At 33.8% G+C, this 14,661-nt stretch overlaps 1 protein-coding gene across 1 annotated transcript in view; it reads left to right on the top strand.

Annotated features, from left to right (window-relative positions):
• Positions 1-14,403, top strand: part of Kua (Plasmanylethanolamine desaturase Kua) — a 74,859-nt gene extending 60,456 nt beyond the window's left edge. The window contains exons 2-4 of the mRNA XM_089631409.1: positions 11-222; positions 8,194-8,412; positions 13,554-14,403. Coding sequence (XP_089487535.1) covers positions 11-222; positions 8,194-8,412; positions 13,554-13,814 — 692 coding nt within the window. The 3' untranslated portion in view covers positions 13,815-14,403. The remainder of the gene's footprint in view (positions 1-10; positions 223-8,193; positions 8,413-13,553) is intronic.
• The last annotated feature ends 258 nt before the right edge of the window (positions 14,404-14,661 follow it).

The raw sequence follows: 14,661 nt of genomic DNA, 5'->3' as shown, positions 1-14,661 counted from the left end.
TTATTCACAGGAAAGCGCATCCAGGAGTGCGTCTGCGTGAGCATCTGCCTGACGCTGATGGCCGTAAACATGTGGTGCCTGGGCCGGCACGTGCGTCTGGAGACAGCCTCGGGGGTAGCCCTGGCCGCGCTTGCCGGTATCCTCACGGCGGACTTCCTCTCCGGTCTGGCGCATTGGGCGGCCGACTCCTGGGGCGCCGTGGACCTACCGGTCATCGGGAAGGTAAACTGTCTATAATCAGGCTGTAATGACTAACCCTGTGGTGCCTGGGCCGGCACGTGCGTCTGAAGGCCGCCTCAGGGGCGAACTTCCTCTCCGGCTTCGCAAGTGTGTCAGTAGGGCGACCGACTCCTGGGGCGCCGGGAACCTGCCGTTCATCGAGAAGGTAAACCATAGACAGAGTTGTGCGATTATCTTCAATATCACCTGTCTTCCGGCTTCCGGATGGTGTTGATTACTACCATAATGATAGTCCTTCTAAACTCACTAGCCTCTGACATCGACATTTTCCACGTGAGCATTAATAAATTTAAATCGCAAATTAGGCAATTATGATTGTGTATTTGTAAAATGTATCTTTGTTATTGGAATTTTTTTATTCTGTAAATATGCATTTAAAATATAAATATAAATAAATAAATTATGTCTGTTGACTATTTTTATATTTTTTTAAAGGGACTATTTAAACATTGTACGTAGGTACAAAATATGATATTAAATATGTGTAGTGTAAATAGAATTTCTTAGTCCTCACTAGGGTGACCTGTGCTGAGGCGAACTATAGTTATTCGTTTCGGTTTTATTAGTTTTCTATGTCGTTTTTAATTTTTTTTTCATTAATCTCTTTCAGCCAGATTTTTATTCTTGATTTGTAATCATTCAAAATTTCTATTCGCTTTATATCAGGGAACTATTATTCCGCCATTATACAAAAGGCAAATATATTACAATTATTAAATATTCTATTTCGGCATTCTAGCACACCTACTTGGTCGTGATTTTCGGCGTTATATATCACCTAACATTCTTTCTACATACCCAGCCATCGCAATATTTGGACCTACTGAATCTTACAATGGTATCGTGTTCTATCAGATTTTGTAGTCCATTGGTTCATTTTAATTCTGAACACAGTCAAATTGTCTTATTACCTGCAGATAGATGGGATAAAAAGGTGCTTGAAATATGATGATAAGTGTTCAATCATCTATTCATCGTATTACACGGTGTCCGGATACATGTAGTCCTAGCGGGAAACTGAGTCGATTTTGTAGTATAACTTTTTTTGATTTTTTTTTTTTTTTTTTTTTTATTATTTATTGAGTTAGTTTATACATTGGAATATAAACTAATATAAACAAGATCATATTTCATTTTGTAATTTTACATATTTTTACAATAAATATAACATTTCTTTTTAAATACATTCATTCTTCCTTCATTCTTCAGACTTTCAGGCATTTCATCATACATTTTTAGTCCTTTGTACATTAGGCAGTTCTGTGATTTTGTTTTTTTCATATGTGGCAATCTAATCCTATTTACATTTCTGGTTTCGTAATTATGAACATCTCTATTAAAAACAATTTCATCCTTAAAATATTTTGGCATTTGGTTGTTCATGATTTTATGTACAAAAATTAACACATTAAATAATAGTCTCTTTTTTATAGAAATCCAATTTAGCTGTTCTCTCATTTGATCTATGCTTGCGTATTTTCCTTTTCCTAGTATACATCTCATAGCTCTATTCTGTATAACATCTAGCTTGTTCAAGTTTCCTTCATTGGCCAAATACAACATAGTAGAGCAATAATCTAAATGTGGAGCAACTATAGTTTTATAAATCAGCTCTGTAGTGTTTCCATTTAGTTTATTTCTTAATCTTCTAAGATAATTGACTTTTTTAGATACCTTCTTTAGCACATATTCAAAATTTGCTGCGAAAGTTAGTTTTGAATCTAGTATCACACCTAGGTACTTAATTTCATTTACTTTTTCAATTTTTTCGTCATTAATTGTCAATTTTAACTCTGTGTTATGCGTTTTGTTGCCTATTTCCATATATTTTGTTTTGTTGACATTCAGTTTTAATTTGTTTAATTTCAGCCATTTCGCTATATTTTGTAGGTCTTCATTTAATTTATTGATTGCATCTATGTACTCTTCACATGAAATATAGATTAATGTATCGTCTGCAAATAATCTAATTTTGCAATGTTTTATGGTTTTAATTATATCATTAATGTAAATAATGAATAGAATTGGACCTAATACCGACCCTTGTGGAACACCGAGGTTGTTTTCTATCGGTTCTGATTCTGAGCTTTCCACTTTTGTTACCTGTTTTCTTTCATGGAGATATTCTTTGAAAAGATTTAGAGCTACTTCAGAAAGACCTATATCTTCTAATTTTTCCAAAAGTTTTTTCCTTTCTATCGTTTCAAATGCTCTTTTAAAATCTAAGAATGCTGCAATGGTGATTTTTTTATTATCTGTTTCTTTCTTCCATGTATCAATCACAATGTTTAATGCAGCTTCACAAGAGTTATTATTACGGAATCCTGATTGTTCGTCACATAATATATGATATTTTTCCAAATACTCAACGAGTTGTTTCTTTATTACAATTTCTAGTACCTGTTCATATTTTGGTAACATATTTATAGGTCTAAATTCTTCACATTTTCTGGTATTAACAACTTTCGGAATCGGGATCACAATAGATGTTTTCCATGTGTTTGGAAATTTTCCACTTCTTAACGATTCATTTATTATGTTCAGTAGATGAGGTCCTATCACTGGCATTGCATCCCTTAAAACCGTAAAACTTATTCCATCTGGACTCTCTTTTGATTTGGTGCTGTTTAGAATCTGTAAAAGATATGTTTCATCAATCTCTTTAAACACAAGTTTTTCTCGGTTTAGGGGAACATTCCTCATGCTGTTGTCTTCCTTCAGTATTGGTATACTCTGATGTAATTCCGTTATGCTGTTTACAAAATATTTGTTGAAGCAGTTTTGTATGCTACCCTGTATCTGATGTGGAAATTCAATGTCATGTTTTATCCCTTTATCTTCAGTTTGCATTAATCCTTTTATGGTTTTCCACATTTTTTTAGTGTCTCTTTTTTCACAGATAATTTTATTTTTGAAGTAATCGTTCTTACAAACTTTCAGTTGTTTTGAGTATTTATTTCTTGCATTTTTGAATGCTTTCCAGTCTTGTGAGTTTCTTGAGATTTTTGCAATTTTGTACAGTCTATCTCTTTCATATTGTATTGATTGTAGTTTTATGTTATACCATTTATTTGTTCCTCTTATTTTAGTAGTTTGGATTGGTATTAACTGGTCGATTACTTCTTGAAGGTTATTTATTAATAATTTAGACTTTTCATTAAATTCCATTTGATGAAGTTCATTCATATCACCCAGAAGTTCAATTAACCTTTCACTGTTATATTTTTTATAATTTCTGTATTTTATTTCTTTGCTGGTTTTCGTATTAGTTCTTTTTGTGTTATCTGTAATGTGGATAAGGTTATGGTCGGTTATTTTTGGCTTATCTAGAACTTTTACATTCAAATCTAATCTGTTGGATATGACAAGGTCAATTAACGTCCTGGATTTATCCGTTATTCGTGTCTCACTTTTAACAAGTTGTTTCATTCCCGATGCTTGGATAATTTTTTTAAGTCTTTTAGTATATGTATCATTCAAATTTTTGAAATTTATATTAAAGTCACCAGTTAGGATATTATTTTCTTCTTCTTCTTCTTCTGATAAGAAATTTCGTTTTCGAGTAAATCCATTCCGAAAAAAAAAACTGTCGTTAGGGGGTTAATTTCATCTGTTTAACGTATTTTAAAATGCGTCAAAGCTTAAACACGGTTTCAATATTATTTTTTTACTAATGTTTATCATTAAAAAAGAATAATATTTGACAAGTCAAAATATTTCACCAACAAATGTAGATATAGTAGGTCTCGACGCCATCTAGTGGGAAATTTAGCACTTACAAAGTCTTTCTGCAAAATAAAGTTGGTTGTTTACAGGTGAATAAATATAATAAGCGGTAATTGTTGATTGAAGTACTAGTACATATTGAATTATTTAGCATGTTGGAAATAAGCCGACGTAGCTCAGTGATCCAGAGCAGCTGACCGGACATCGGAAGGTGCAGGTTCAATTCCCGTCGACGGCATTTATTTTTACTCCGGAGATATTTTCAATTTGTTATTTCTTAGACTGTTTTGGTTTATAGTGTCAATAAAATATTGTAAACTAGACAAAGCATACTCATATGTAAAGCATTTAAGCATTAAAATGAATCATCAACATAAAAAAGTTTTTTTTCAACCTTGAGGATTTAAAAAAAAAAGCGCAAGTTGCGCCACAATACGAAGTATGTCAAAAAATACAAATAAATAGTAGTATATCTGTGTGTATTAAGGATATAATGGCCAACCTTGTGATTCCAGAGATAGCCTCATTTTTAATGTCAGTGCCATACAATTTTTTCTTAAAAAAATGATAACTTCTTCATTTGTACACGCAATTGCTTCATACGAAATTTTATAGCATAATAATAATCAGCAGAATCCATTTCTAGCCAAAAAAAATACCCTTGAAAATTCAAGTCTCTATGTCTATGAAAGGCGATTTTCAGCCCACTGTGCGGCGGGAGTGTAGGCGGGTCTAAAGTATGTCGGCTTAGAACGAATAATGGACATATAGTTGACACCTGGGTTTCAAATTTTAAATGCCAATCGCTCTATAGATAATTAAGCTTTTATTTAATAGTGTTGGTAATAATATGCGGGTAAAGTTTTTCCCTGATAATGACAAATTAAGTTTTGTTAGCTAATGGTGAGTGTGGTTCCGGTGTCGTTAACCTTGCTTGAAAAACGCGTGCTAGATACTTTGAGGACTATCATAACAAATTAAATTTTTCGTTATAGGTATATATATTATTATTTACGTAAATAAAAATTATGCCAATGAGATTGAAAAAAAAATTAAGAAAACATGCTTTAATAAATATTTTTATATCCACATTTACTCATATTATTATTTTTTTTAACTCAAAATATATTTTTTACATAACTTGATCCAATACAGAAGTAAATATAAACAATTATTACGTTTAAAAGTAGGGTTTAAGAGTTACATTAGATTTGGTACAGATTTTAAAAATTAATTCGAAGGTGAAGGCCAATTTTTTAACTCAACAATCCGGATGCCAATTGGTTAAAGAAACATAAAAATCGAGTTAAATTAAAAATAAAATCGAGGTATTGTATTTTTACACGGCAAAGGTGTGAAATCAGCATTTTTTGTTGCATTTGTGCTTATTTTTCTTTTGCACTACAAGATCGATAAACTGATGATGTAGGTACACTATAAAACATAGTTAGTTAGCCTAAGTGAGTATTATGTCTATTTCCACCGAAAGCAGTAATGCACCTTTACTAGCCATATTCAAATACCCTGTTTGAATTTGGTTTTCCTCTGGTGCTAAATTAATTTCAACCGATGAGACGACGTGCACTTTCCTTGTGTATTTTAGTCGAATTTGGTTGCCACATTTGTACTAAATTAAAAATAAACAAAATTGCCGGAGGTAATAAAAAATTCGGTTTACGATTTCTTTCGGTTGTTAACACGGATTTATTTTTGTATTCACCTATAAGCAGTTTTAACATCGCATGAAAGCAACTCAACTGTAAACAGTCAGAAAAAATAAAAATTAAACGGTAAAAACATCAACCCGTAAAAAAAAAAAATTACTATAATACATCTATTTTTAATTGTTTTTTAAAACGTTAAATATATATAATTTTAGGACTAATGACATAGGATATAATTTTAGGAATAATGACTTAGGATTGAACCTTCCTACGCAGGGACTGGAGTCGGCAGCTCTACCAACCTCGCCAAATGCTGATCGGGTAGAAACGACATTTATTTCGATTATTAACTGCATTAATGTCATCCGTTTTCAGAGAAATGCGTATATGTTCACGTGTATCTACGTGATTGTCAAATTAAGTTATTCGCTTCCAAGATTTGCATTTATTCATTACGGAAAATAAAAGTGAATTTCAGATAAATGTAAGCATTTTTAAAAAAACAACAGAGCTTAAAAATTTTTATTTGATAATTTGAAATTTTTATAAAATTACGAGAATGTAAAAACGATAGGTACCTAATAGATAAAAACCATACTAAATATTACTTAGAAATAAATAAAATCTGTTTGTCTGGAGCCGCAAAACATTCAAACAATGAGCACTCTTATCATGCAATTTGTGCAACTTTTTTTCTGAAATGTCGAGGACAACATTGTATTTATCTTCGAAGCTTTGAAACTTTGAAACATCCATTCATTTAACTATCAAAAATAAAACTAGACGCCACATTGTTTATTCCCTACTTTTCAATTCAAATTTCAGTCGAAGCCGGGTATTTAAAGCCAGTAAAAAGTTTGTTGTTGTTTGCGGTTCAGCGGGATCATTATATTGCTTTCCTAGGCCGGAAAACGAATTTTTACATCAATTATTGGTCAATGAGTCAATAAATTAATATTACCAGTTATTCGGAAACTGTTCATTTTTATTAGAATCGTCCGCAAATAAGTACTTAAAATGGTATCCTCCGTGTATATTCTTTAAAGTTTATTTTTCTGTTTTTCTTTGTTGCCGCAAATGGAATTGTTAAAGAACCCATTGAGTTGCTTTCACATACTGAATAATTGGCGGGCTTCCAGGAAAGTGTTGCCTACTCTTGAATAATAATTGTTTCCATTGCGATCCTTAATTAACTACTCGTACCTTCCGCAAGTACCTACTCGTTAAACTTCAATGGAAAGATTTGTGAAAGTTTATTCATCAAGAAGAACATTTCAATAAATACAATTGTAAATTTTTTCTACTCTGTGTGAGCCAACTATTTACTTCATGTTTACTCCTGTATGTATTGTGGATTCAGTATATATATATGAAATGTGAAGAAAAAAAACACCCGTATACAGGGTGTTCCAGCATGTACCCGAAAGACTTTAACCAGCGATTTCTGGGCATATTCGGAGTAAAGATGTATAGTGTCATTTTTTATCAATTTCAGACCCAAATATTATTTTTCTCTTGGTACACTGTCACACCTCGCATCGGATCACGTGATTCGCGCTCCTTCTCATCTGCGGTGATGCAGAAACGTTTCTGAGTGCATTTCACGTGATGCACTAAACTGTACCAGGGGCGACGTGTGGTTGGAAAATGTTTTTTTTGTTTTTAATTTTTTTTAATGTCATCTACTCTTTTTGGGAATACGATCTGGAATCGCCGGTTAATGTTTTTCGGCTACGTGCTGGTAAAATCTGTATTATAAATAAATAATTATAAGTACTTTTTTCACTTACGGAAGAAAAAATTTCAAAATTATATTAAACCAATTAATCGTTATTGAAGACATGTAAGTAATAAGTATAAAATAAAGTTACCTACTATGAACTATCTAAAGTAAGTAGTAAGTATAAAGTAAAGTTATCTACTGTGAACCATCTTAAGTAAGTTGTAAGTATAAAGTAAAGTTGAACTATCTAAAGTAATTATAAAGTAAAGTTACCTGCTATGAACTATCTAAAGTAAGTAGTAAGTGTAAAGTAAAATTACCTGCTATGAACTAACTTAAATAATTCTTGTAAAAAAAGGAATGTTTTTTTTTAATTTACAAAGTGATACTTAAGTTAAATTGACGTAGTGTCAAATATTCATATCGACAAAGCTAAATATTATAATAAGCAATCACGTTTCGTTTCAAGAATTATGCTCACCAATTATGTCGAAGCCTGTTTTGGCGTGCTTTATTTTCGAAGGAAACGCAGAAAATGCACATTACAACCAGTTTCTAGAGTCTATGTGTGTATTTTAAAATAGCTAAAAAATACGATATACAGTGTTGCAACCTTGTCAATGTTATTGGTAAAAAAACTGAAGGTTTTTCTTGAAGGAGAAAGGGGGGGAGGGAATCCAAATAAGTTCGGGAAATTCTGCTCTATAGCTTTCCTATTCCCTGTTCCTTTCTCCGTTAGCAAAAAATTAACAAAAAAAACATAATCACACACTTCTAGTCGATTGGGAGAATTCAGATATCACATAAATATCTAATACGCTTTATTTGTGTGTTTTCCAGAATTTCCTGCGGCCATTCCGCGAGCACCACATCGACCCCACATCAATTACGCGACACGACTTCATTGAGACGAACGGGGACAACTTCGCGGTGACGGTGCCCGTGCTGGCCCGCCTAGCCTGGCACCTGCTCACCGCACCCGAGGAGACCATCCAGGCGGACTTCCGCTGGTCGTGCTACTGGTTCCTGTGCTCCATATTCGTGGCCATGACTAACCAGGTACCTACATATTAACTAACTTAACTTTAAGGAAGAACGAGACGAACGGGGACGACTTTGCGGTGACCGTGCTGGCGCGCGTCGCCAACGAGAAATTTCAACATAACGTTTCTGAACAGTACGCAATCCCTCACGACTCCACCCAGGAACGAGGTTCAAATATGGGCGTTTAACTATGTATTATTTTTTTTTAAATACTTATAAACAAACAGACTCACCTTTAAAAGTATAAGAGTTATATGTGATTTTCTCTATTCAGTTGTGAACTTCTTAATATGCAAGTAAGTGGTAAAATATACTTACGAAATGTGCCATGTTCGTAAGCTCCAAAGAACAAACATTTCAGCCAAGGTTCCATATTATTAAGATTAAGGAGAATATAGAAGGCCACTATACACAATTTTGGGCGGATTACTTAATACATCACATGTGTATTTCTATAAATATCCCCATGTGTGGGTGCACCTTTATAAGGTCGTTAGGGCTAAAAATACACCTCATAATACGAGAAAAACGGTTTAATTTCCTACATCTTCGAACATTAACTCTCCGATACTTTTAAAGTGAGAAAAAAGTTGGATTATTTTTGTTAGGTTATACTTAAGACCTAATAAAACCTACCTACGCAGGTACCCTGCATTTTAAGAAATTTAATGCCCTAAAAATGTTCATTTTTTAAATGGAATGTCTTATAGTTATTAAGTCCTGCTTGCCTAATTTCTACCGATGTATAACAAGTTTCTCGTTAACTCTATAAGTTTAAGGTTTTAAAAATATGTTATTTTTGAAAATAAAATCTATAATTTGTTATGCCGAAACGTTAATTATATGAAATTCCCTCCATAGAAGAAAAATCGCAAAGTAAGCTCCGGAAATTATTAAAAACATGTTTGGTTCTGTTATTATTACATATTAATGTTATAGGCGTGAAAAAAAATCGTAGTGTATATTTAAATGCAAATAAAGCATTTGTCGAGAGATTTTTACTCTATTTCAAACGAGTCGTGTTTTATTAAATATTTTCTTAATTTTCGCTAACTTATTATCGTTTTATAATATTACTAACCTAACCTAACATTGGTATTTACATATCTCCCTTTCAAACCATTTTTGAACGCTTACTACGGGGCCTTAACGAAACTGTGAACATGCAACTAGTTCTAAAAGTCTAAAACTACCACAAAACTTAACATTTTTCTCCAGGATGGATGGTCTATAAGTAGATACTAACCGTAAAATAGTTTTTTCTAACTAAGTTTATTTCTACGGATTTAGATTTTTTTAAATGCATGTCTTATTTTAAATAGAAATATGAGTTTTCTACTCCATTATTAACCTAATTGAAATAAACTGTTTTAATTTGGTTTTCAATGGCGCTATAGCAAAATGGACTGACAGTAACATCTATTGATGTTTGTTATACTTGATGTCCAGACACTAATAACACCCGCTTTCGCTTACGTATCAATCACTTTCATTCGTTACGGTATTCGGTACGATAGTTCACTACCTGTCTCAATTGTTATTCGGAAGAATAAAATTGTGTTAAATTATGTGCTAAGTACACAATTTTCTGGAAAACGTAGCGTCATAAATAAACCACGTAGCGTGTAGAAATCTGACAGAAAGGGTTATCTAATACGCCATTCACACTGGGTGATTTTAATTGATCAAGTCTGCGTTGAATGACACTTGAAGGCGAATCTACAAGTGTGAACAGCCTTTCAACAGAGTTGTTCGAGTTTTTAGTTGAGCGACGAAAGTTTTCGAGCGTTCTATAAAAGGCGTCAGACGTTTCAATTTAACTCGAACTGATATTGTTAATCAAGATGGCGTCGATTGAATTTATCGCTGCGTGATCGCATGATTTCGAACCCTTTACGGAACGAACTGTAGAATATTAAAAAGCGCAAAAAACGTTGTATGTGGACCAGATAATTGATTATAAGAAGAAACGAATTGGGTGCTTAACACTATATTGAGAGATAGCGTTAGAAGTAGATGCCATGATGGTAGGTACTAGGTACGCATAAATAAATTACTAAGTAGGGACGTCTGACGTCTACTTTCGACCGCAGGGAACTAAAAATCGCAAGTGACTTGAAACATAGTTCAATTCGGCGGGAAAATCGAACGATGACTCATACTTGAACAACAAAAGTAGACGGGCTATCAACTTTCGTCGTTCAACTAAAAACTTGATCAACTCTGTTGAAATGCTGTTCACACTTGTCGATTAGCTTTCAAGTGTCATTCAACTCCGACATGATCAACTAAAATCGCTCTGTGTGACGGGGTATAAGGGTGCGAATAAAACCGACAAAATTTTCACCGCAAAGCAACCGAAAGCGGCGTTTCGAACCGTTTGTGGTTGCTTCGTTCCTTTGATTAGTCGGCGCGTAGGCGGCCGACTTGCGCAGAAGCGCCCACGAGAATGTTTGTATGTAAACGTATGAGACCGCACATAGTGAAGGCTTAGCCGGCGCCGATAAGCTTTCCCGGTATGAATTCTTAATTCCTACTCGCCGGTGACGCCGGTTAGTGGCGCTCATTTTATTGAGCAGGAAGATAGTGTCAACATGAGCGACCTGTTAATTGCCGCTGTTTTCAACAAATCGCCAGTCTGGGATAAAAGAAACACTCTACACAAGTTTTATATCTTAATTTCAAGAAAGTATTCTCATAAAGTAAAAAAATCTTCGCGTTGTACGAGTCCACAAGTCGGCGCCAACTGCCGCCGACGAACTTGGGCACTGAGCACCGATAATCTGAAAGTCGAAACACGCGTCCTTTGTGTTCGTACACTTTCCCATAATTGGCGGATAAGCTCGCGGAAATTTTGTCCTGTTTATACGTAGCATAATGTATAGAAATGCAAATTGAGCGTCTGGCCCATCCTTTCTTTTAAAAACTCGCATAAAACTTTTTTATTCTTTTTTATTGATACATTAGCAATATTTTTGTATAAAATATTATTCGGTAATGTTAGCATCACTTAGGCCCCCAATTTACAATTTTGTAACACAAAATATGTTTGTAAATAAAATGTAATGCGTTAAAATTAAGTAAAATTAAACGAACTGAAATGAAATATTAAGAAATAAAATAAAGTATTAACAGTAAAATTATTAAGGCAGTAATAAAAAAATATGCAATTTTAATTTATTGAATAATTTGTATAGAGCCGCTTTTGTGAGATATCACCTCAGGGGCGCTATGTTTGTAATTATTGGTACGGTTGTGTATGATATGTACTCGTATACTATGTATATTATTTTTAGATACATTTTTTTATAATATCGCCTCTTCAAATTCATCTATTTGAATTTTGATTTTGTTTTCGTTAATGAATGAATGCAAATCTTGGAATTGGAAATTAACCCACTTACCGCCATCCGATAGAGCTGAAACTCAGCAGATGGTTTTCGATGACAATTTTGGTAGGACTCACGCACATACAAGCGCACATGTGCACACGCACTGAAATTGGCTACTAGCCGGCTCAAGTAACGGCCCTAAAATTGAAAATATATGTATTATAGTAAAAAAACTTTGTTTTTTATTACGGGTTGATTTGTTTTCAATTTTCATTCATTCATTCCTAATATTATCTGAGCTCACGGCTCTCGTTCAATTGAGCCGTCATTTAAGTGAGTCCACTCTTTGAGCCGAACGAAAATATATATATATTTTTTTTTTTATTTGGTACATTATTTTGTTACAATTTATGTTTTCCAGTAATGTAGGCCTCACTGGGTGGCTTGCCCGTGCTGAGGCCTTCATTTTATAATATGAAAATCTTATCTACATATTACATTTAAAGAGAAGATAGTAAATTTGAAAAGAAAATAATAAATTTAAAATTAAAAATAAAAATACATAATAATACATTTAAAATTAAAAAAATAATACAATGAAAATAATCTTGTGTGTTTGTGAGTGATGTGTGTTTATGTTGGTTTTGTGTGTTACGTGTAGGTTTTATTTTTATTTTATGCTATGACATTTTGGTAATATTGTCTTTTTTGTTGTTTAATCCATTTTGTAATTTTGTGTGTGAATTTATTTTTATTTTCCTCAATTTTAATTTCAATTTTTAGACTGTTGAAAGCTTTTATAGCATGGTATTGGTAGTGTCTTTGTCCAAATGTTGAATTTACTGTTGGAGTTTTAATGTTTTCTTTGTACGCTTGTCTAACTGGTCTGTTAGTGTTATTTTGTGTATGTTGAAATTTATTTTTTTTGTTAAAAATGTAGTTTAGTAGTGTTTTAACGTATAATTGGCGTATATCTAGTACGTCACAGCTGTTGAATATTTTGTCTTTATCGGTCAGTCTATGTTTTTTTAGTATTACCTTTAAGATCGTTTTCTGTGCGGTTTCTATGTAATTGATAGCCGAGTTTGTTGCTCCTCCCCAAGCAATAATTCCATATTCTATTATTGATTGGCAGAGTGCAAAATATATTGTTTTCAATTGTTTTATTTTATATATGTTTCTTATGTTAAGGAAAATGTGGATTGTTTTGAGAAGTTTATTTGTGATATGTTTGATGTGAGGTATCCATCTAAGGTTATGGTCAATTACGATTCCTAGATACTTTATTTGTTCTGTTTTTTCTAGAGGAGGGCAATCGCAGATGTTGGTGTTTAAACATTCGTGTATTTTTATGGTGTTTGTATTGTTTATTGAGCTGGTACTGTGGCTCCCTCTCTTAATAAACTAAGCCATGACCCATCGCTAATAGTTTGGGGACCAAAGTTAACTATGCTCCCCCATAAACTGGACCCATCACTAGTACCTACCTATAAGCGGGTTCAGATGTTTAAATTTTAGTTGATCAACCCTACTCTTGAAAGCATATTGACAAGTGTGAACCTTCTTTCAACAAAGTTGATCAAGTTTTTAGTTATAAATCTTGTCGTTTAATATAAGTTGATCAATTAAAATTAAATCGTTTCAACCCGCTATACATTAGATTTATTTTTAAACGTTGCATATTATATAAGTTTTGCAAACTAAGTTTATTACCTAGTCAGTTTGATTGAATTGTGTTTTGCTTGATGGAGTATCCATTTTCCTATGTAGGAGACCCGAAAATCATACAGTTACATATTTATAACATTGATTGTTGGTCCTTAGATCCACAAGTGGTCGCACACGTACTTCGGCCTGCCCTGCTGGGTGGTGTGGCTACAGGAGCGGCGCATCATCCTGCCTCGTCGCCACCACCGAATCCACCATGTGGCTCCCCACGACACCTACTTCTGTATCACCACGGGCTGGCTCAACTGGCCGCTCGAGAAGCTGTGCTTCTGGTCCGCACTCGAGGCCGTCATCCAACATGTCACGGGCTGTAGACCGCGCGCCGACGACCTTAAGTGGGCGCAGAAGAACTCGTAGCGTGACCGTGCTCGGGAATGTCGACTAATAACTGATATTGTTGATAAAAAAACTGTTATCATGTCGATGTTGGACTTTAAAACCCTGGTGTGACACGTATTGCGATGTGCGCTCCCAATAGCTTCGACTCCACGAGAAGCAGGTGAATGAAGCAGTCCCACAACGCACGCCTAGTGTTGTGTGGATTTGTCTCCGCGGAGCAGTGTGCGCCAAAGTGTACATCCACACAATACTAGGCATGCGCTGCTTGATTGCCTCACACGCCTGCCTCTCATCTCCACCGAGAAAACGAAGCTTTTAATAATATAATACACGTGACTATTATGTGTACTGTGTTTGTACTCTGGATAAATTTCAAGTGCTAAGTGCTGCAAAATATTTTCACCCTTTGAGACATAATGTTAATTCAAACAAACATCACCTAAGTTATGTACTGTAAGAAAAAAATTAACCTGAAGTGTGAAGCATTATATCATTATATTTTTATTCTTGAAAGAATTCATAATCTGCTTTTTGATGGATGTGCTAATTTAAATATTTTAGGAAAAAACACTTTTTCAAATTTCGTTTTGAAATATTAAGATTATTCATTTGCGCCCGTACACACGCAATATGAATATGAATAAAGAGTTTTGTCCGTATACAAACTCAACTCTTTCAAAAAAGGCATACAAATACAATATTGGATTGAATCACCGATACAATATTGTATTTGTATACCTTTCTTGAAAGAGTTCAGTTTTTGCATATGTACGGACGCAAACAAATACTTCATCAGCATAACTAATTGATAAAAAAACAATTTTCCTAAAATAATTAAATTAGCTCCATCTATGAAAGAGCAGAT

This window comes from Hesperophylax consimilis, chromosome 4, assembly GCF_061612785.1.
Source record: "Hesperophylax consimilis isolate HC1 chromosome 4, BYU_Hcon_1.0, whole genome shotgun sequence".
Taxonomy (NCBI): Eukaryota; Metazoa; Arthropoda; class Insecta; order Trichoptera; family Limnephilidae; genus Hesperophylax; species Hesperophylax consimilis.
The sequence above is the reverse complement of the archived record's forward strand: the minus strand, read 5'-3'. Positions and strand labels throughout refer to the sequence as shown.